Source organism: Haliotis cracherodii, unplaced genomic scaffold (genome assembly GCF_022045235.1).
Source record: "Haliotis cracherodii isolate W230 unplaced genomic scaffold, xgHalCrac1.p SCAF_15, whole genome shotgun sequence".
Taxonomy (NCBI): domain Eukaryota; kingdom Metazoa; phylum Mollusca; class Gastropoda; order Lepetellida; family Haliotidae; genus Haliotis; species Haliotis cracherodii.
This window is the reverse complement of record NW_027266270.1, coordinates 31,842,760-31,865,986: the sequence shown is the minus strand read 5'-3', so window position 1 is coordinate 31,865,986 and position 23,227 is coordinate 31,842,760. Positions and strand designations below refer to the sequence as shown.

Below are 23,227 nucleotides of genomic sequence, written 5' to 3'. Positions count from 1 at the left end.
TACCTTAATCCAATCAAACAGCAACTAGCATCACTTATTAGCCCTGAGTAAAGTACTTCTGTAATAACAATAAACAGTGTTTTCCTAAAAACAACACACAGTTTATATGTTTATTCTGCTGACTGGCATTAAGGCAGGCAAAAAGATAATTGAACCTATAACAGTTTACTGATTGGAGTGGTTAGTCAATGATGCCTAGTTTGACACGAGTGGGTAGAACTCTTGACCCAAGCAGTGATAACTCACCGGATGCCTATTGTGTAATTCCTATTCTTTGAATGACATTGTTTTGTACTTGTTACAACCGCTGCTCAATAAACCGTGTTAGTGTATATATTCAAGTTGGTATTTCCGCTATGCAAAGTGTGCAGTGAGGCCGTCTTATTGTTGATTGTCATTTTGGAGACAAAAAGGCCAAGTTTCATTAATGCGGACCAAGACCACATGCCTTTTTCGCATTTAATTCACGCTCGCATTAATTTCAAGATTTACAGTATTTATGCGCCAATGTGGCACAGCTGCACTATACTTGACTGGGGCATTTAATAACTCACTCAAATTTTCTGGGTTCTTCCTTGATTCTTACACTTAAAATAATAACATTTAGCATCTGTTTAGGCAGTGTTAAGCATCGGAAACAGGATACCTTTAACATGAGACTTGGGGCACTGAAGCAAGCATATAATATTTTCCCTATCTGTAATGTCCAGCTTACCTACAATGAACAAATGCTCATAATACTTAAAAAAATAAAACATAAAAATAATTCATCTTTGGGAAGACCCAACCCCTTTGGTGGTCGGACCAGGCCTCGGCCAGTGGCCACAGTTTGGGCTGACCGCCTCAGGGGTAATGTTCTCCGGTGCTTGTTTAAACATATTGACCACCTAAAAATTATTTTTTTGTATACCGTATTTGACGTAATAATCACCCTGCTCTAATAAGCGCCCACTGTGACATTTGCTAATATATTGGCTAGTGAACAATCCCAATTAGCACCCCTTCTGATTGATCAATGTACACAAGACTTATTTATTCGCGTATAATACACACCTGTGTGTTATATGTACACTTAATTATGGGCAATTAAATTCTGGAAAAATATATCTGTCATACATAAACATTTCAGGCTGTCAGCATAAACCATGAAATTTATCTTTCAACTTTTTTCACCCAAGTAATATTTTAATAAGATCCCCCTATTTTTAATTTTGCGAGCGGCCTGGGCGCTTATTACGTCAAATTCTGTATTATATTTCATTATTTCACAAATATCGGCAAACTGTGTGTTGCCACTTGCAGGAACCATGTTGTTTTCTAACAGATAAAGTCAATATTGATCATGTGACTGGTTAATAGAGACCATGTGATCAGTGATCAAGGTCAGTGTCAGTCATGTGATTTGACGAACAATTATAGGTAAGTTTTCAGCATTGAATTTTTTTGTTTCGTCACGTGAAATGGATTGACCAATGAAATTCAAAGATTCTTAATACAGGTATAACATATGTGTGATTGGTTTTCTCAGGGCGACCTGTTGTTCAGTGGTATGTTGTTGTTATACACAATATTCTCCAATGTGATATTGTTACCCACTACATATTGTTCACATATATATTCCCCTCCAACATGGTGTTGAGTGTAGTTAATTTGATGTTCCGTCTGTAGAGGTTGAGTTTCGAACGTCGAAAGAGCGTCGGTTCTTGAAGAGGAGTAAGTATTATGTGGTGTATAGCATGGACTGAGGTTTGCTTAGACAGTGTGTGTCTCGTCTTGAAACAATCTGTTCACATGGAGCTCTGTCTGCTGTATTCCATGTAGCTAGCAGCTCTTTCCAGGTTACCTCCCTTTGGCATGGATTGCCTCCCTTTGACATGAATACCCTCATTCTGGTGTCCCTATCCTATGAGCCTGAGTATTTAAAAGAGGGTTCTGGCACTGTCAGAGAATCCATGCTTAGTGATGGGTAACTTTTAGAAAAATCCCATTGAAAACAGTAGCCTGCTTTTTTAGCAGTTTTAACTACCGTATTCAACGTAATAAACGCCCCGCTCTAATAACCGCCCACAGCAATATTTGCTAACATATTGGCTAGTGAACAATCCCAATTAGCACCCCTTCCAATTGATCAATGTACACAAGACTTATTAATGAACCCTTAAATATGGGCAATTAAATTCTGGAAAAATACATCAGTCGTATATAAACATTTCAGGCTGTCAGCATAAACCACGAAATTTATCTTCCAACTCTGTTTTTTTTTTCATCGAAATAATATTTTAATAAGAGCCCCCTATTTCTCATTTTGAGAGAGTCCTGGGTGCTTATTACGTGGAATACAGTATTTGATGATGATTACAGTGAATAACACATTGTGACAAGGCATCTGCCTGTCATTTATTTCCCATCTGTATATATATAGACCCAAGCATCTCCTTTGAGAGTTCCTTGCATGGTGCTAAGTACATCGAATACAGCAACTATTCACTTGTAACACATGAGGAACTGGAAAGGATTGTTATGTATTAAAAAAACAGAAATAGGAAATACATTCAGTGTATCGAGGAGTTGATTATTGAACGACATTTTATGAATTAATATTAAGAGATTATGTTCAAAGATCCAACCTAAACCTATCCTTAGTTTCTTATCTGATGTATATCAAGCAATTTCAAGCATATTACCGGCATATTCTTACCTGGAATTCCTAATGGTATTATGTATATAATATAACATATTCATGTAACCAAACTTAATACTATCTTGTATTGGTATCCCAGTGCATGTGCCTCTATAGGATTCTGATAGTCTGTCCCAAAAGGATGATATATAAGTTAAATGCGAGGTCTAATGCAACTTTGAGGTTGGAGAAAAATATTGAGCTATTTGGATTTCAGGGAGAGATTCTAAAACTAGACATAAAATTGTAAGGTTCTTGAGCATTTTGAGAGAAAAGAGAAAAACCCTTAACAGTTCAACAAAATATTCCATCTGTTTGAGGAAGCCCTGACTATCTTTTAGACCAACCTGTAAGTATTCTTCAGAATCAGTCGCTACTGAGACCAAACATGTACGGTACATGACAGTCAAATATTTTATTGTGTATGTTGCATATCTTAACAGTAAAAAGCAGCACAGAAGGGTTTCCTTACTTAAGAAGAACTTTCAGGCACTGTAAAAAGCTGAATATGGCACCAGGTCTCCAGGTCACCAGGTCACAACCAGGGGGTGCACATGGTAACAAGTCAACGTTTCATGTGAACCCTCACACTCTGTCAAGTGTGTCTGAACTAACTTGTTAGCCCCCTGCACACTGTTGTTTGAAGTTTCACACTGTCATTGAAAACTTGTGTTGATCCAGTGAGATGCTGCAATTTGCTGAAATGAGTCAAATGCAACCTCTATCCATGTTGGGGTCAGTTGATCATGAGTTTGAATCCCAGATTTGGCCTGATAATGACCCTTGGTTTGACAGCACCTTGATCATGGGTTAAACTACCCGTGAAGATCCGGAGAAGAATAGGTCTTCAGCAACCCGTGCTTGCCGTAAAAGGCAACTTTGCTTGTTGTAAGAGGCGACTAACGGGGTCGGGTGGTCAGACTCGCTGACTTGGTTGATCCCAATTGCCTGGATCGATGCTCATGATATTAATCACTGGATTGTCTGGTCCAGATTCGATTATTTACAGACAGCCATCATATAGCTGGAATATTGCTGAGTGCGGCGTTAAACAACAAATAGACACACAGACATGGGTTACACAAAAGGGATAAAAGTCTTTGACCTGCATCAATTTGGATACTGTTCAAAGCAGCATTAAAAATGGACTATACTCCTCCCTCATATTTCCAGTCTAGAAGTTGTGATCAATTCATTGTGTGGAATTTTATCCTCTGCTATCATATTGCCAAGAGTTAGACAGAGATAATGCTGTCACAGTTAGCTAGACATATAGACACTGTTAGGCAGATATGTCATTGTCACAGTTAGGTAGAGACATACCACTGTCACAGTTAGGTAGATGTCATATACACACAGTTAGGCAGATATGTCACTGTCACAGTTAGGTAGAGACATACCACTGTCACAGTTAGGTAGATGTCATATACACAGAGTTAGGCAGATATGTCACTGTCACAGTTAGGTAGAGACATACCACTGTCACAGTTAGGTAGATGTCATATACACAGAGTTAGGCAGATATGTCATTGTCACAGTTAGGTAGAGACATACCACTGTCACAGTTAGGTAGATGTCATATACACACAGTTAGGCAGATATGTCATTGTCACAGTTAGGCAGAGACATACCACTGTCACAGTTAGGTAGATGTCATATACACAGAGTTAGGCAGATATGTCATTGTCACAGTTAGGTAGAGACATACCACTGTCACAGTTAGGTAGATGTCATATACACACAGTAAGGCAGATATGTCACTGTCACAGTTAGGCAGAGAGATACCACTCTGACAGTTAGGTAGATGTCATATACACACAGTTAGGCAGATATGTCACTGTCACAGTTAGGCAGAGACATACCACTGTCACAGTTAGGTAGATGTCATATACACAGAGTTAGGCAGATATGTCACTGTCACAGTTAGGTAGAGACATACCACTCTGACAGTTAGGTAGATGTCATATACACACAGTTAGGCAGATATGTCACTGTCACAGTTAGGTAGAGACATACCACTGTCACAGTTAGGTAGATGTCATATACACACAGCTGTTAGACAGATAGACGCAGTTAAACAGATAAGACAGAGTAGCAGGTGTAATTAGATATATTTACAGGGGGCACGGGTGGCCCAGTCGTCTAAGGCAGAGTTGTGCAGAGTTGTGTCCCTTTGGCAAGCCAGAAATGATGTCATCATCATTTGCATAAGGCTTGCATGTTTGGGAAGAGAATGCAAATCTAACAGTGCCAAATCTGATGAATAGGGAAGATACTCAATTAGTTCAGAGACACAGTCATGCATTGCGGCCATTGCAACAACAGATTTGAACATGGGTGAACAACACATCTTTCGTAAGTTTGCAAGTGTTTGGAAGATTGGCAACTAACCCTGTCATCACAGTCCATCATTCAGGCTCAAAATATTTCAGCCACTGACACATATGGTTTGTGAAGGTTCAGGTCCTCTGGCGGCATCATTGTCAAAGAGATTCCATTCCCAGTACATAAAATACCATAATGAGTCGATCGATACAAACAATATTTTTTAAGAATTATGTTCAAAACAAGAATGTGTTTATGTAAAGCTAGGAGTTCATTCCAGATCTTATTTTAGTTATGAAGTTTTATAAATAAACGTGATGAAAACCAAATGATATAATCACTTCTTTAAATTTGATTTTTTTTATTTAGATGTTAACCCAGCGAGAACACCTGGTGTTCACTTTAGAGGGGCGTTCAATAAGTTTTGCAACTTACCACTTTCATAGAAATCCGCAGATTGGCCCTCTAACCACGCCTCTGTGGCAGCCTTTATGTCCTCGTCATCCTGGAAGTGTCTTCCACGTAGGGCAGATTTCATTTGCCGCAACAGGAAATAGTCACTGGAGGCTAAGTCTGGGCTGTACAGTTATATCACCCACCTTACAGCCCAGACTTAGCCCCCAGTGACTATCTCCTGTTCCGGCAAATGAAATCTGCCATATGTGGAAGACGCTTCCAGGATGACGAGGACATAAAGGCTGCCACAGGATTTCTATAAAGGTGATATTAAAAGCTTGAAGGACAAATGGAATACGTGTATTGAGATGAATGGAGATTATATTAAAAATAAAAGTGCAAAAGATATTCTGCAACTTGGTCTTATATTGAAGTTGCAAAACTTATTGAACGCCCCTTGTACTTAGCAGCAGCTTGAATTCTAAGTACCAAAATACAGAGCTTGTATATTTAGGTGTTTTCATAAGACTGTCTACAGTATTCTGGGTTTTATTAGACTATCTATGGTATTCTGTATTACTGCTGTATTTCTGTGTTATTTATGATAACCCATTCCTTTCAGCTGGGTGTGTAGTGTGTGTTGTTGCAGACACCCATTTTCAATGTTTTCAGTAGCTGAATTTATTGTGGATTGGAGTTTTTACGGCATTGGCTTACCTCCCTTGCTGCAGTGTCATTTAGGGACCCATTAGAACCAAACCTGATGCTGTGTGTAAGAGTCAGTATGCTTTAAATGTGCAAAAAGTAAACCTTTCTTCATTGCAGTTTTGAGTGCTTGGAAATAAAACTTACTTTTTCTTTTATGTTACATTTACATTGTTCTGTGAGGGTGTAGAGTTGATACATCACTCTCATCATCAGTATTGTACAAGTTTGTATACACAATGTTCCTTCATTACCAATAAATACATACGGTCAATACGCGGCATAGAAGTGATGCATATCGATTTAAGTCAAGCAATTTAATTGTTCTGACAAATATTGATCTGACTTTATATTGTATCAGGGTGGTATCCATCCTTCAACCAAAATGGTACTTTCTTTTCAAATGAGGGGTTGACAAAAAAAAGAGATAAGGATCAAGAAAAGTATTCATTCACAGTGAAAAGTCTGAAAGATTTCCAGGATCCAATCTCCTTTATGTTTTTCATCCAATCAGATTGTGACACACACTTTTATTCATTTAACAAATAATTATCTTGTGTAAAACTGTTACTGTGGTGATTGGTTTCCCTGTATGTCTCAAAAGTAAAGTGTGAATTTGGTGTAGTAGTTGATAAGTGTTGCTAATTCAAGAGAATTAACTGCAACCCTGACCCGTGAAGATCCAGGTAAAGAATAGATCTTCAGCAACATGCTTGCTGTTAAAGGCGACTATGCTTGCTGTGAGAGGCAACTAACGGGATCGGGTGGTCTGGCTCGCTGGCATTGTATCCCAATTGCGTGGATTGATGCTCATGATGTCAATCACTGGATTGTCTGGTCCAGACTAGATTCTTTACAGACTGCCGTCATATAGCTGGAATATTGCTGAGTGCGGCGTTAAACAACAAACACTGCAAACCCTTTCTTTTTTTATTTGGCTAGTTCGATAAAATCATTTAGATTTTATAAATACCATAAACTACAAACCAAAATACCTCCTTAACATGCTCACTGTAACATCAACAAAATGTTACCATGAGTGAATTATTGTTATTATATTCTCTAGTTTATGAATTAATCAATTTTCCTATCATCACCATAAAACTCTGACACTGTCACTTATATCTTAGTCATGTATCCACTTACTGTAACACTGTTTTGGCTTGGTACATAACTGCTCGAGGTGGTAGAATTGACAAATAAACATCTTTTGAGTTAATTAATTACGGAAGCCTTTTAGGGCCATTTGCTTTTTTATTTTTTTCGATACTATCTTGAAATTTCAAGATACTAAGTTGAAATTTCAAGATATAGAAGTTGAAATTTCAAGATATAGAAGTTGAAATTTCAAGATAGTATCAAATTATTTGTTTTAAATGGCCCTAAAAGGCTTCCGTAATTAATGTCAAGGTATGGAAATTAACACTATTCCCTAGCCTAACAAGGATGACCTATGTTAAAAGCATCCTCTAGGGATTTAAGAAATTATTCTATTGGTATTTTTGTTGGCTTATTGTTGTAACTATTTATACCAGTAAACATGATAAACATGGTGAACATGGTTAACTTCCTTTCCAGCATTTGACATGATATCCTATTGTATCAGGTATTGACATCAGAGTATGATTGTTGGACATTATACATGTGTCAGTGCTTTCAATAAGAGGAAAATTTTAACCTGTTGCCCAGCTAGTTTGAATGTAGGGAACAGTGGCCCATTCGTCTAAGGCACCACAATTCACCGTACTGAGTTGCGTCCCTTAGGCATGCCAGAAACCTATGATCATGGACTCGAATCCTAGATTCGCCATGGTTGTTTCTAGGTTTGTCAGCACCATGCTTGTGCTCGTTGGTTCCACCAAAGTAGTAACTTCTCAGACCTGTATTGCTGCAGGCTGTCCTAAATCATCAAGCAGACATGCTGTGAGGTGAGGTGAGGTGAAATTTGGTTTAACGTCGCGTCTAAGATTATTGCACTTATATAGCGACGTGCATGTACGTGTGTGTGTGGCTGCTTGTACTAGTCCGGACTGATGCCGATTTATAGTGCTAGCCCACTGAGATATCATGCCGCAGTTGAAGATGAATACCCCACTCAGACACAGTATACTGACTCCGAGCCGACCAGTCCTTGTTTTATCCCTTAAAGCCGAGCGCCAGACAGAGTAACAACAAGTACCATCTTTTAACGTCTTTTGGTATGACGCGTCACGGGATCGAACCCCGGAACTTCCGCTCTCCGGGCGGACGCTCTACCACTAGACCACGGAGGCGGTCTCATGCTGTGAAGTGATGTGTTAATGGAGTAATGAAGCCTTGTGAAACCAAACTCACACACTAGTTTGAAGTAAGGATTTGTTCAGTCTTCTTTGTTGAAGATTAAATCCACATATTTCGTCTTTAATTGAAGAAACTCTCTGACCTTCACCATCTCGTATACTAATCAGTTCAACTTGTAAAAGACATTTATCTCCAAATCGTTTCAGAAAATATTCTGTTGATTGCAGTGGTTGAATATACATTCCAGGGATTAATCAAGACGTGCTAAGAGGCTGATATTCATTCTATGTTGCAGCAAATGTCAGTAAAAATTCCCAAATTGGAATTAAACATTTTCAAAGTGATGCTATTATATTTATAACTAATGTTATGGCTTTGTAAGGTGACTTGTATTTCACAGATAACAGCACCAATGTAGAGTAAGAGGCTTTGATGCTTAGTTTAGCATTATTGCACTGAATAAAATGTTAAAATTTAATGTTTAAATACCTCTGAATTAAGGAATACAAAAACTTTAAAACCATCCCAATTTTGAACAAAATGACAGTTTTTTCTCAGTTTGCCTGCCAAGGTCTCTTCGTTTGAAATCCAAGATAAATCATATGTGTACACAGATTCTGTCTGCCAAATGGTGTAATCAACTGTGTAACAGGACTTGTAAATATATATTGATGTAAATTAATTGGCAAAAGGATTGTTTTGGTTACCATGGTTACCTCACATTTTTATATAATAGATATATGGGATGCAACAGCTCAAAGTATAATATGTACTTCATATTCAGAAAACTTACATCCGGATATTACTGGAACTGTATGGAGATAAAAAAAAGACCTGAATGATCTTGAACCGCCCTCCCTACTTCCTCCCTCCTTCCTCCCTCCTTCCTCCCATCCTATCTGGACGTTTCAATCATCTTCACATGATTTCCACCATCTTACCTGCACAACAATTGAGATCATGTTTGAGAATGTCATCGCCATGCTTACCAACCATAAGTCATGAAATCTTTGTTTTCTTCCCTTTTGGAAGTCGTCAGGGAAACATCATAAAGAAAATGTAAATTATTTTTTTACATAAGATTTGAGATGATGTTGATATGCTATGTACCATTTTAGATTGTTGTTTGATCACATCGACTTCATTGATAACCTACTGTAATGATGTTGCGCTTGGGTAAGAATCAATTTTCATGGATGATTATTCATGGTGATGGTGATGTTCTGTTACCTAGGCAACAGTCTGACAGGAAGTAGTGGCAGCGGTAGCGGAGCTGGCAGCGGAACACGCCTCACTCACTCCCGGACATGTGTTCAACAACAGAACATCGACATGCTGGTGAGGCGGGTGAAAGCCTTGTCCTAGACCACTGAAACAATTACATTCAATTGTGCTTGTGGCCTCTTGATACTCTTAACATTGCCTTTTATACATTTATTATATACTTAAGTGGTGAAAGACTGAATTTTCTGATGTTGAGAAATGTGATATTTTCTTGCAGTGAACAAAACACTTGATATTTCACTGCTGTGAACATAACGCTTTGATGGAACTATTGTCATACAAGAGTGACATCCCCTCAAATTGTCTCCCTTTATTGTAAGTGTCTGGCCCATTCACATAGTTAGTCCAGCCAAAATATAACTCCCATCATTGCAGACAAGTTCAGCAAAGGTGGAAACTGGACTTTTATAGTCAGTTAACTCCCTTGCCTCAGGAAGATATGCACTGTCCTCAGCTCTTACAAGAGAGCTCAGGGGCACGGGTGGGCCAGTCGTCTAAGGCGCCGCGATTCTCTGTGCAGAGTTGCGTCCCTTGGGCACGCCAGAAACCTATGATTGTGGGTTCGAATCCCGGTTCGCCCCAATTATGTTTCTAGGTTTGTCAGCACCATACCCGTGCTCATGGGTTTCACCGAAGTGGTAAACGTCTTTGTGACCTGCATCACTTTGGGCTTTCCTCCCACATTAAGCCGACATGCCGTGATATAACTGGAATAATGTTAAAAGCGGCGTTAAACCAAACTCACTCACTACAAGAGAGCTCTCTCCAGGCCCACTTGCACAAAGTAATCTTAGCGTTAACATGGTTACTTCCATAATTTAACACAGTCTTAAAGAAGTCTCAGCATTATGATGGCTTTGTGCAAGTGGACTTTGGGGATGGCAGCCATCACACTCAGTGTTTTATAACTCCATCCTGTTCTGATAAATACCCTCGGACATTCTCCTCGAGAGCTGATTTGAATGACCTAACACTACAGTTGAGGTGAAATGGGGTTTAACGTTGTCTCCACGATTATTGCACTTCTGCACGTGTGTGTGGCTGCTTGTACTAGTCAGGACTGATGCCGGACACAGTATTCTGACTCTGAGCCGACCAGTCCTTGTTTTAACCCCTAAAGCCAGAGTAACAACAAGCACCATCTTTTAACGTCTTTTGGTATGACGCGGCCGAGGATTGAACCCTGGACCCTCCGCTCTCCGGGCGGACGCTCTGTCACTTGACCACAAAGGCGGTCCAACACTATAAGTGGCTGTCCAATCAAATTACCCTTATGAATGAGGTCAGTTGTGTTGGTGATAACAGAGATGAAGATGATGCTTCTGAAACAAAACAATGGAGGTGTATGGGTCCAGGGTGTTCATCTCATAGAATGAATACATTATACGCAAGATCATCAAGTGTGGTTGTCATAGAAACAGATGTGACTGAGTTAGTCACATATGACACTGAAAGACACTGATATATCATTTCCATTATCAACCTGGGATTATGAATACATGACACTTCTTTATGGATAGCAACTTCTTTTATTACTAACAGGATCACATGGTCAGGCTTGCTGACTTGGTTGTTGCATGTCATCGTATCTCAAATGTGTGGATCGATGCTCATGATATCAATCACTGGATTGCCTGGTCCAGACTCGATTATTTTACAGACCACCGTCATGTAGCTGGAATATTGCTAGGTGCGCCGTTAAACAACAAACAAACAAAATCATTTTATGGAAAGATGATGAAGGAGTAGCTCTGAAACATCGTACAAAGAATAACAGAAGTTGCTGTCCACAAAGGAGTGTCATGTATTCATGTTCTCCCAACTTCTAAATGCCTGTCAAAGACTTTAACCTTGGATTATATATAACGGTTTTGTGACCCTTGAAATGTCAATGTATTTCTGAGAGAATAGATAATCCAGAATTATATACATATTGTTTATGCAGCTTTCTAGAAACACTGTATTTTGCAGCTTATATTCCAAAGTTTGTGTATAAATACTTTGTCTTGTCCTCTGAACTGAAGTTCCAGGTATTTTCAATATGATCATATTTATTTTATAATGCGTTGGGATCCTGGGTTATAATGCCCCCAACAACCTATGCTTATCATAAGAGGCGACTTAATGGATGAGGTGGTCAGGCTCAGTCTCTTGGCTTGTTGTGTCTCATCGTACCCTTACAGCATGGATTGTTGCTCATAATACCAATCCCTAGATGTTATTGACCGGTGTAGACTCAATAATTTGCAGGCCACTGTCATCTAGCTGGAATATTGCTGAGTGTGTCTGTAAACAAACAAAAAACAAGACAAAAGCAAATTTCAAAAAAATTATGAAAGATATATTATTGCTGTCAAGTAATAGACTTCATAAGGTAACATAGAAGATGGTGGTGCAAAATTTGGTTTGTTAAATCCCAGTCTGGCAGCCCTCTTGAGAAAAGATACAGGTGTTTTGAAACCCTAAAGAAAGATGCATTTAAATATGAACTGGCCAAATTACTTTAATCTTTGACCGCCTCCGTGGTCTAGTGGTAGAGTGTCCGCATGGAGAGAGGAAGGTCCGGGGTTCGATCCCCGGCCGCGTCATACCAAAAGATGTTCAAAGATGGTACTTGTTGTTACCCTGTCTGGCGCTCGGCATTAAGGGGCTAAAACAAGGACTGCTCGGCTTGGAGTCAGTATACTGTGTCTGAGTGGGGTATTCATGTTAAACTGCGGCATGGTATTTCAGTGGGCTAGCACTATAAATCGGCATCAGTCCTGACTAGTACAAGCAGCCACACACACACGTACATGCACGTCGCTATATAAGTGCAATAATCTTGGACGCGACGTTAAACCAAATTTCACCTCACCAACTTTAATCTTTTATCTCCATTTTGAAATGACCCATGTTTGCCTGAAGAACTGATCATGACACATTTGTTTGACAGGAGTTCCCTTTCTTCACAATGAGATCCCTTCCTGTGGGGTTCATCGTCCATCTTGGCGGTGTTGTGTCGGCTAGATCGGTCAAACTGCTGGACAAGATACACAACCCTGGTCAGTAGCCTCCATAGAATAACCTGTCACTATCTCCATGGTATGTTGTAATATAATCTTAGTTATGTTACATTTGGGCATTCTTAGATAATGTTTTTACCTCCACAGGATGCCTGGGATGAGAGGTACATATATGTATGCCTTGGCTTACAGTGTTAGAAATTGCCCCTAGTCTTATAGTCCTTGCAAAACTGCCCAATAGTTCATGTATCATAAGGACGAGTAGAAATTTGCCTTTTTTAAAGGGTTTAGCTATATGTTGTCATTATAAGGACTAGTAGACTTATATTCCCTAGTCTTATAGTCCTTGCAAAACTGCCCAATAGTTCATGTATCATAAGGACGAGTAGAAATTTGCCTTTTTTAAGGGTTTAGCTATATGTTGTCATTATAAGGACTAGTAGACTTATATTTCTTTCAGACATTCTTTACCCCGGCAGGTAATTGAGCCCCGGTCCATTTGAGGTCCGGCATTTATGATTTCAAGTTCCGACTAATGAATAGCTCAGGCCCATCTTCAGTACCATAGTTTAAATGTTCTCTAAAATGCTTCTCTTTAGCGAGGACAATGTATTGTATACAGAAGGCGTTGATACTAATAGGTGTTTTATTGAAGCCTGACGTTAAATCAAGTCCTGGATACCCCATACACCAGCGTTTATTCAAGGAAATACTGGAACCTTGATCCTGTGATAAGTGCAAGCCCTCAACACAGAGAACCTATTGTTAAAGCCCCACCCTAAATATAAATAGCCCGAAAATATCCAATGGGCACCGAAAGATTGCAACCTTTCCAAGGGTGTCCCAAGCTGTGTGACCTACTGCTGCACTATGTAACTGATTCTGTTGCATGTTGACAGATTTTGTGTCTTATTTCAGAGGAACCAGAGACCAGGGACACTTGGTGGACGGAAATCAGAACAGAGATACGTTCACATGCCCGTGCCATGGGCTGCCATGCCGTCATCGGATACGTGGAGCAGACCTCGATATGGTAAGATAATCTTCTAACATCAATACGTTACTTTGATTTCCTGACCTCAAGATGGTAACTTGATCTCAGGATCTCTATATGGTAACTTGATCTCCGGGTCTCTTTCTGGTTACCATGATCTCAGGGTCCCTACATGGTACCTTGATCTCAGGGTCTCTATATGGTAACTTGATCTCAGGGTTTCTATATGGTAACTTGATCACAGGGTCCCTATATGGTAACTTGATCTCAGGGTCCCTATATGGTAACTTGATCTCAGGGTTTCTTAAAAATCTTGAAAATGTGAGGCATTGTTTATTTTTAAACAGCCCAAGGCATCTGTGTACTTTGACTATCAACGGATACGAAGTACTAATGTTTGGTTGGGCTACGTATATGGTGTCCGTAAAGTAAAGGAAGAAGGAAACACACTTAGTGTGTGTGCGGACAATGAAATGATGTGTGGCTGGATGTTTGATAGTGAGGAGGGCTGGGATGAAAATCTAATGATGAATTATGTGTATTGTACATGTAGTATCTCTTACTGTCAGGATATATAATGGTAGTAGCCGCTCACTGTCCATCATTATTCTGTTTCTGCTTCAGCGATGAGATCATCATCTTGTCAGCCAGTGGGACAGCCGCACGAGTCAACTTGAGTGCAGAGCCCCAGGTCTCCATCGCCCGCTCCAACACACCCCTCACATCCTCCCTGGAGCGTTGTCAGGGAGACAAGGACAAGAAGCTGTTTGTGGACATCAACCTAGCCAATCAGCTTGCTCAGAACAGGTTGTCCCCCTGTGTTGATGGGTGAGTCACAGGTCTCTAGCTAGACCTCTTTAGAGGCCGATATTAGTTCACAGGGATCTATCAAGACCACCTCAGAGTCTGATATTCGACCCGAGGCGGTTACAATGTCGGTAAAAGTACCAAATTGGATTTATAAATTTCCTAGTTCATAATATTATTATTAAGACTAATCTCATGGCTTTATAAGCGTAACTTGTATCTTATTTCAACACACTTTCATGTTTATTTTTCAATTTTGTTAAGGTCTCCAAAATTGTATATCAAATTCAAGTCTGGCTGCAGGTTAATACAAGCGTGATTCAAGTCTGGCTGCAGGTTAATACAAGCTTGATTCAAGTCTGGCTGCAGGTTAATACAAGCTTGATTCAAGTCTGGCTGCAGGTTAATACAAGCTTGATTTAAGTCTGGCTGCAGGTTAATACAAGCTTGATTCAAGTCTGGCTGCAGGTTAATACAAGCTTGATTCAAGTCTGGCTGCAGGTTAATACAAGCTTGATTCAAGTCTGGCTGCAGGTTAATACAAGCTTGATTCAAGTCTGGCTGCAGGTTAATACAAGCTTGATTCAAGTCTGGCTGCAGGTTAATACAAGCTTCATTCAAGTCTGGCTGCAGGTTAATACAAGCTTGAGTTTCAGAATAATTCAGAAACAACTGATACTTAGTACAATATTGATCTATATGATGTCTGCTCAATGACTATAGTCAAATTAAGGTCACACTCATTTTGTGCAAGTTTGGAGTATCTGTCAGATTAACATCAGTCTGTGTAACTAGATTTGATTAAGTGTACCTATGAACGGTGTGTTTCAGTGGAGAGGACGCCCTGTCTACCCACAACTGTGGTGTGTGCCACGTCCCCTACAAGAGCACCACCCTCCCCTTCAGCGTCACCCTCTCCCCATGTGTGCTGTGCAGGTACGCTCATGCAGTAGATCATCAGATGGATAGATAATACTGAAATACCTGAGTGGGAGATGGAATATTTAACGTTGTACGTAGATGTACAAATGGAGCAAGAAAAGGAAGAGGGTATTTTGAATGAACCATAGATCATTGCCTTGAAAAGGTATTAAAAAGGCCTTTATTAGGCTCATTAAGTTATGATACCATGATGTTCTTCACTGTGTCTGTTTCCAGACGGAAGAAGGTTCCTGATATTCTATTCACAACAATCGACCCCCCACCAGAGATCCTTACATGGGGCAAGGGGAGTTTGGTCCAAGCGAGGTGAGATGGGCTTTCAAGAAGTATGTTTTGTAACCAGACCATCACAGGTGTGTTTGAGACAAATAGAGCACTGGTGTGTGTTTGTTGTTTAACGCCACTCTCAGCAATACAAATATTTCGGTTATATAATGGAGGCCTGTAAGTAATGGAGTCCAGATCAGACAATCCAGTGAGTGATATTATGAGCAACGACCCACGCCGTCTGGGGTACATGCCATCAACCATGTCACTAATCTTGACCACCCAATCCATTCAATTCCCTATTATGATCATTATTGCTCAAAACCATTTCTAATCTGGAATCCACCTGTTAAGATCCGGCGTATATAAGGTCTTCACAACCCATACTTGATGTAAAAGGCGACTATGCTTGTCGTAAAAGGCGACCAACGGGATCGGATGGTCAGGCTAGCTGACTTGGTTGATACATGTCATTGATCCCAATTGCGTAGATCGATGCTCATGATGTCAATCACCGGCTTGTCTGGTCCAGACTCGATTATTTACAGACCGCCGTCATAAAACTGGAATATTGTTGAGAATAAACAAACACACAAACCTACAAACTAATCTGGAATCCCCACACGTTAGGACAAGCAAGGGGGTGCTGAGAACACATCACAGGTAATTTCACTGTTTATTTCAATAATGAAACAGGGTAATTTGATTGGATGGCTATTACCTTCACGTCATTCTTTTGAATTCGGAAAATAAATAGGCCTTCATCTTTGAAAATGAAGGGGGCACGGGTGGCCCAGTTGTGTAAGGCGCTGCGAGGAGTTGTGTCCCTTGAGCATGCCAGAAACCTATGATTGTGGGTTCGAATCCCGGTTCGCCCTGATTATGTTTCTAGGTTTGTCAGCACCATACCCGTGCTCCTGGGTTTCACCGAAGTGGTAAACGTCTGAGACCTGCATCACTTCGGGCTTTCCTCCCACATTAAGCTGACACGCCACGATATGACTTGAATACTGTTAAAAGCGGCGTTAAACTCACTCACTCTTTGAAAATGTCATCCGCAATATTTTCAGAATATGCAGAGTCCGAACAAAAACAAAGGGTGAAACAAGTGCCAAAGAAGTCAGCGATGTGAGTATGGAGCCTGTTGTGTTGTAAAATAAGTGTTGTATAGAGGTAACTGTTAGGGCTAATTGAACTATTGCTGTACCATTGCGATTGTATTAAACCAGTTTTAAGGCTTCATAATTATATTTATCAGTGTAATAAAAATAAATATGATATTGCCGACAATGTCAATGTCAGCCATTTCCTCCCTGTCACTACTAAAACAAAAGGGAAGTAACTCTAATCTGAAGTCATCGTACTGATTGCTATTTAACGCATGGCAGGTTTGAAATTTGAAAGTAAAAACTTAGTTTTCTGACGAATAATTTGTTTTGTTTTTAAGTTTAACTCGTTGCGACAATTGAAACTGTTGATTGTTATGCATACTATTGAGAATATTATCAGTGTTTTTAATTCCTATCGATATAGTACAATCATAGGGCAAACAATTGCAAAAAGATAGATCGATATATCATTACACTCCTAGTGTTGTAGTGTTGTTTTCTTTTCATTGTTCTACTTCGGTAACGTGAGAGGAGGCAAAATGGTAAAATGTCGCAGAAAGTTTGTGACCCTCCTCGGTCACATGAGATGTTACAGTTTATGAGTTTCTTGGGTCTTCTTCATCACAATTCCATCACTCTGGTATCAGCCACTTGGGAAACAGTAGCCCGCAAGTAGGCATGACCTAATTTCTTGCAGTTTATGGAAACATAAGGGCAGAATAATGGCTTGGTTAGCAAATCAAATGACTGGAATCACATGCAATATATTTATATCATCCTGATTTCCTTCTTGCAGTGTCTACCATTCATGGAATATGAACTTCATAGTCAGTTAATGAATAAGTTAAAGGTGAGTTTTGTCATGAATGGGGAGCAGATGGTAACAAGACCCGTGAAGATCCGGGGTAGAATATGTCTTCAGCAGCCCATGTTTGCCGTAAAAGGCAACTAAGCTTGTCGTAAAAGGCGACTAACGGGATCAGGTGGTTAGGCTCGCTGACTTGGTTGATACATGTCATCGATCCCAATGGCGTGGATCAATGCTCATGATATCAATCACTGGATTGTCTTGTCCAGACTTGATTATTTACAGACCTCCGTCATATTGTAGGAATATTGATGAGCCGACCCAGTTGATCCAATATATGTCCTCAGCAGCCTGTTGCTGGCCAAAAGAAACAATTAAATAGGATCCAGTGGTCAACCTATATGCCTTATTGTGTGTCACATTATTATTATATTATACATTAATATACGTCAGGTATCCAGGTACTAGTATCTGTTCAGATGTGTTTTTATTTGTTCCCAACCAGTGGATCTGTTTGCATTCCTGTTATCATTCTCAACTCCCTGGGGTGTATACAACCCAAGCTGCCTACGGGCACTACAGGGTTTCTACATCTACCTCACATACTGGGTACCCATTCCCTGCTGGGTGAGCAGAGGCACATTTGAACTAAGTCACTTGTCCAAGGTGACACCACAATCCCATGCCATGCATTGTGTCACCATGGCATGGGATTGTGTGCCTGCTCTGGACTTGATTTTGTTGCCATGATATAGCTGGAATAATGCTAACTCTGGCATTCACTCACTCATCTTCTCTGCTATCCTGTAGTTCTTCCAGGTAACAATTCCTACCAATAGCGATCGAGAAAGAAAGAATTTCCTGTAAATATCAGCTGCCTCAGTAATGTTGGCGGTTTGTATCAGAGGTGGTTATTGTGATTTGAAACCTCTGATTTACAAGTCAGCATCAAGGATTTTCCAAAGTCATGGTATGATTTGATATAAACTGCTGTCTTTTCAATATAGAATGTTACCTGGTAGAATGCATACATGGTTACAGAGGATAGATGGGTTTGGCTGGGGTGGAGTGTTTTGCTTTGAGAAACATACTTAACATTTAGACATTCAGAAATTACAGGTAATCAGGAATACGAAAGGTAAACATAACAACAGTTGTTGATATATCTTCAACAATATTTCACAATTACAAACAAAAATTGCCAAATCATTAAATGCACGCCTTCTTTTCCAAAAAGCTGTATCCATGTTTGGAATATGGCATGAAGCAACATGCCCTCAATCACTGACATTTTGCTTCAGATGAAGGGGATGAACGGCCTGTTTGGTCTGAAGATACAGGTGTGTGTTGGAGACACTATGATAGTGGCTGTTGGGGTGAGTAGAACTAGACTGTTCACCGGTTGTTTTTTGTTTAAAAATATTTTATTGACATGAATGGTCAATGGGATTGGGCAAAATTTATCCAACCAAGGTGGCCCTCTTGACTGACACCATCATCAATACGTCACTGGTCTGTTTATAGTATGTTCCTCCATCACCTATGAATACATGACCGCTCTGTGGTGTAATATATTTTGAACCAACCAATCAAGCTACAGCCTTGTTCCAGCAAGAGGGAAACCAGCAAGTATTCTGACCAATGAGCATTCAGAAGTGTGTTGCATGCAAATTGTGTCACACTGTATATTGCTATATTACAGCATTAGAAATTGGCACAAGACATGTAGTCCTTGCCAAACTGCCCAAGGACAAGAAGAAATTTGTCATTTTAAAGGGGTTTGCTATATGGAATCTTTAAAGGACTAAAAATGTTAATTTTTACTGCTGTATGTTATTGACTGACTTGCCAATGTGCCATAACTGTATATTGCTATGAAAATTGACTGACTGTATATATTGCTTTCTGATTGGCAAATGTCACATAACTGCAATCTCATTAAAATCAGATCTTAGTTCTCGATATCGCTAAACAAAGATCTGAGGACATCCCAGTAGGGGTCACGTCAGAACGACCTTTCATCTGACCAGATTATGAAAGTGACAGTCGGAATGTAATTTCTAATGATGCATCCTCAGAAACTTTTTACACTTGGTATTCAGAACGATAGTTACAGGGTTAACAACTGAATCCATACAATCAAGACCATCTAATAGCCATTCCAGAATGTTCTTTTGTTCAGGTTTCAAATATTTAAACGAGAATTTGTCAAAATATGTTCGAAGCATAGTCGCCAATTTGAAATTAGTGCCATAAAGCACGAGTAAGCTGCCTTCTGATTGGCTAATGTCAACTTCTTGTCAGTCATTTCATTGGTCGATTAAAGTTTGCGCAAGGTCGGTCTGACATGACCCGTAATCGGATGTCCTCAGTTCTTTGTTTAGCTTTAGCGAGAACTAAGATCTGATTTTAATGAGATTGCACACGACTGTATATTTCTATCTGATTTCCCAATGTCACAGCACTGTATATTGCCATCTGATTGGCCTATGTCTTGACTGTATATTGCTGTCTGATTGGCCGATGTCACATGACTATATTCCTATTTGATTGGCCAATGTCACATGACTGTATATTGCCATCTGATTGCCTTTATCATGTGACTGTATATTCCTTTCAGATAGTCCAATGTCACATGACTGTATGTTGCTATCTGATTGGCTGCTTTGTTTCAGAGTGCCACTGCCACCTACCTGGGCCCTCTGCCCCCTCCTCCAATACCTAAGGTGTCTAGTCAGGTAAGAGGGGCCACACACTCACAGGTAGGAAGACCAGTCTAGGGTGTCCAACATCAAATAACAGTTGTCAGGAAACTCACATTTTGCACAGGCAAAGAATCAGAGGTGTCATTTGCCTATCTCAATTTTTTTAGTTTGTTGAAAAACTCACGTCAATATACAATTTGCAGAACTTAATTTGAACTGTTTTTGCATGAAATCGTCCATGTCCCATGTGGCCTTGCTACTAAGATGTTGTTGCTTTAAACCAGTTTCTCAAGTTTTACTGGAATGTCAAGACCACGCCCCAGCCCAGTCTCGGTTTAAACAAGAATGCAGTTAGATCCGCTATCTGTCGTAGATCTCCTAAAGCCAAGAGACGCAATAGCCAAGGCCCAACTAACTCTATTTCTGGGAGATGGACAGCTACTCGAATGTATATAAACAGAACAGCAAAAGATAAAAATGAAATTATATCAATATAAGAAAATAGAAATCATATCAATACAAAAACAGAAATTCTGTGAATAACAAACTCGCAATAAATATGTGTACCTGACTCACACACATGAGTCTCAAAGGGGGACAGGTCATCCAAAATTGCTAAGGCAGAAGAATCTTAAACACTTAAAGCAACAACAACAAAAAACAGTTTGTGTTAAGCTTGCATGGTTAATTTAGACTTGTACTAATTGTATTAGTGTTTGGTTTTGTGATAGGTAGTAATGTCATGCTAGACAGAGTAGATATCAGTTCAGTTTACATTAAATCTTCATGGCTGGGTGTAAACATTTTGAGCTTTACCTTCAGTTTCAGGATTTTTACAGGGGTTAACATGTTGAATTTTGTCCTCCATCGTTTCAGACATCAATGAAGGGTGAGAACGCAACTTTCGTGGAGCTTCAGAAGAAGATAATGGACACCATGCAGGGAAACAGAGAACGATTCTGCCTTGACATCATGGTAAGTCAGTGTGGTAACCATCTGTCTCCCATGGGTACTGAGGTAGAACATGTCCCTATCACCCTGTTGGAAGTTGTAAGAAATGACCAAATTGGGAATGCATGGGGATTCCAGGTTAGAATTGACCCCTAGACATATCTGCTGGTCTTCATATGCCTCTAGGACCACTTGATTGGGTGGTCAATGGCATAAATCATTGCTCATGATATCAATCACTGGATTGCCTGGTCCAGATTATTTACAGGGCACCATAATATGGCTGGAGTATTGCTGTGTGCAGTTTTAAACAACCATCTGTCATCTGTCACGTAATCTGTCAGTCTTCAAAGGGGCATCCCTGTTTGTATAATGGGTCAGGAGTGATCAGGCTCTGTTGTCTTGGGACCGCCTCCGTGGTCTAGTGGTAGAGCGTCCGCCCGGAGAGCGGAAGGTCCGGTGTCTGGTGCTCGACATTAGGGGCTAAAACAAGGACTGGTCGGCTCGGAGTCAGTATACTGTGTCTGAGTGGGGTATTCATGTTAAACTGCGGCATGGTATCTCAGTGGGCTAGCACTATAAATCGGCATCAGTCCGGACTAGTACAAGCAGCCACACACACACGCGTGCATGCATGTCGCTATATAAGTGCAATAATCTTGGACGCGACGTTAAACCCAATTTCACCTCACCTGTTGTCTTGGCTGATTGTTATCATGAGTCGTTACTCAGTCTCGGGCTCTCAGTCACTCTGCCAGGTCCGGACACAAGTATGTACAGGTTGCCATGATATGGCAGGAGTATTACTGACTGCAGCAACAACGTTCTACCAGGAATTTGGAAAAACTTGGGGTTTCAAATCACAATAACCACTTCTGACTGAAACAGGTTACAACATGTCATTACAACAATATTCAAAGTAAAATGTTCTTGTTCTAAATTCTATGTAAATCTAGAAGTAACCAAGCTCAATATTGAAAACACAGTAACTTTGCAACGTTGTTGTTGTTGTTTGTTTGTTCGTTGTTTAACGCTGCACTCACCAATATTCTAGCTATATGACGACAGTCTGTAAATATTCAAATCTGGACAAGACAATCCAGTGATTGACATCATGAGCATCAATCTATGCAATTGGGATACGATGACATGTATGAACTAAGTCAGAGAGCGTGACCAACCATTTCCGTTAGTCACCTCTGACGACAAGCATAGTCACCTTTTACAGCAAGCATGGGTTGCTGAAGACCTTGTTTATCCCGGATCCCCTCCCCTCCTCCTCCTAATTAACACACATGGATGATTGAGACTGTGGGACTGGCTGGTCCGTAATGGTCAGTAATTGTGTGTGTTTTGCTTCAGGACAACCAGGGTCAGCCAAGTCCACGCAGCATGGCTACCGACGAGAGTGAAGATGACCAGTCCGATCTGGAACTGTCAATAGGCAACAAGGAAACATTTGTGCTGGAGGTAAGTGAACTTGCAGTGATGTATCCTGGCTCTCATCTCTCTGAGGCAAGCGTGTCCACTAGTCTATATCAAAGCCTAGTTTCTACCCTTGCCGAATTAAGGCCACTTTTCTTGGCCCAACGGTGTAGATCAGGAGTTGTGCCCCTTTTAATGAAAATGCGTTATCCAATCAGATCACTGTTCTTATCTGATATAGCTTCTCCAAGATTGCGACTACCATAAGCGACGACCTAGTCGATCAGATAACGAAATCATTCGAGATTTCATCCCTGACCCAAAAACATAGGCAATCGTTTTTCGAAGAAAAAGACGTGTCAACAAAGACACAAAGCGATAAATCGCTTTCATACGAAGGTGTACCAGTCGTGGATGTTGTTTTTGTAAAAATGTTATCTGATTGGACTATCGATTATCGATATGTGTGATAGCCCAATCATATTTATCACAGAAAAATAAGCTTGATGTGGTAAGAGTGGAAACAAGGCTTTGATAAAAAGGC

At 40.1% G+C, this 23,227-nt stretch overlaps 1 protein-coding gene across 1 annotated transcript in view; it reads left to right on the top strand.

Annotated features, from left to right (window-relative positions):
* LOC139462520 (C2 domain-containing protein 5-like) overlaps positions 1-23,227 on the top strand; it is a 60,572-nt gene that overhangs the window by 24,091 nt on the left and 13,254 nt on the right. Inside the window, exons 11-23 of the mRNA XM_071244294.1 lie at positions 1,669-1,713; positions 9,621-9,724; positions 12,606-12,714; positions 13,594-13,708; positions 14,294-14,497; positions 15,308-15,412; positions 15,635-15,724; positions 16,756-16,813; positions 17,591-17,644; positions 18,904-18,978; positions 20,278-20,364; positions 21,184-21,282; positions 22,621-22,728. Of these exons, the coding sequence (XP_071100395.1) occupies positions 1,669-1,713; positions 9,621-9,724; positions 12,606-12,714; positions 13,594-13,708; positions 14,294-14,497; positions 15,308-15,412; positions 15,635-15,724; positions 16,756-16,813; positions 17,591-17,644; positions 18,904-18,978; positions 20,278-20,364; positions 21,184-21,282; positions 22,621-22,728 (1,253 nt within the window). The remainder of the gene's footprint in view (positions 1-1,668; positions 1,714-9,620; positions 9,725-12,605; positions 12,715-13,593; positions 13,709-14,293; positions 14,498-15,307; positions 15,413-15,634; positions 15,725-16,755; positions 16,814-17,590; positions 17,645-18,903; positions 18,979-20,277; positions 20,365-21,183; positions 21,283-22,620; positions 22,729-23,227) is intronic.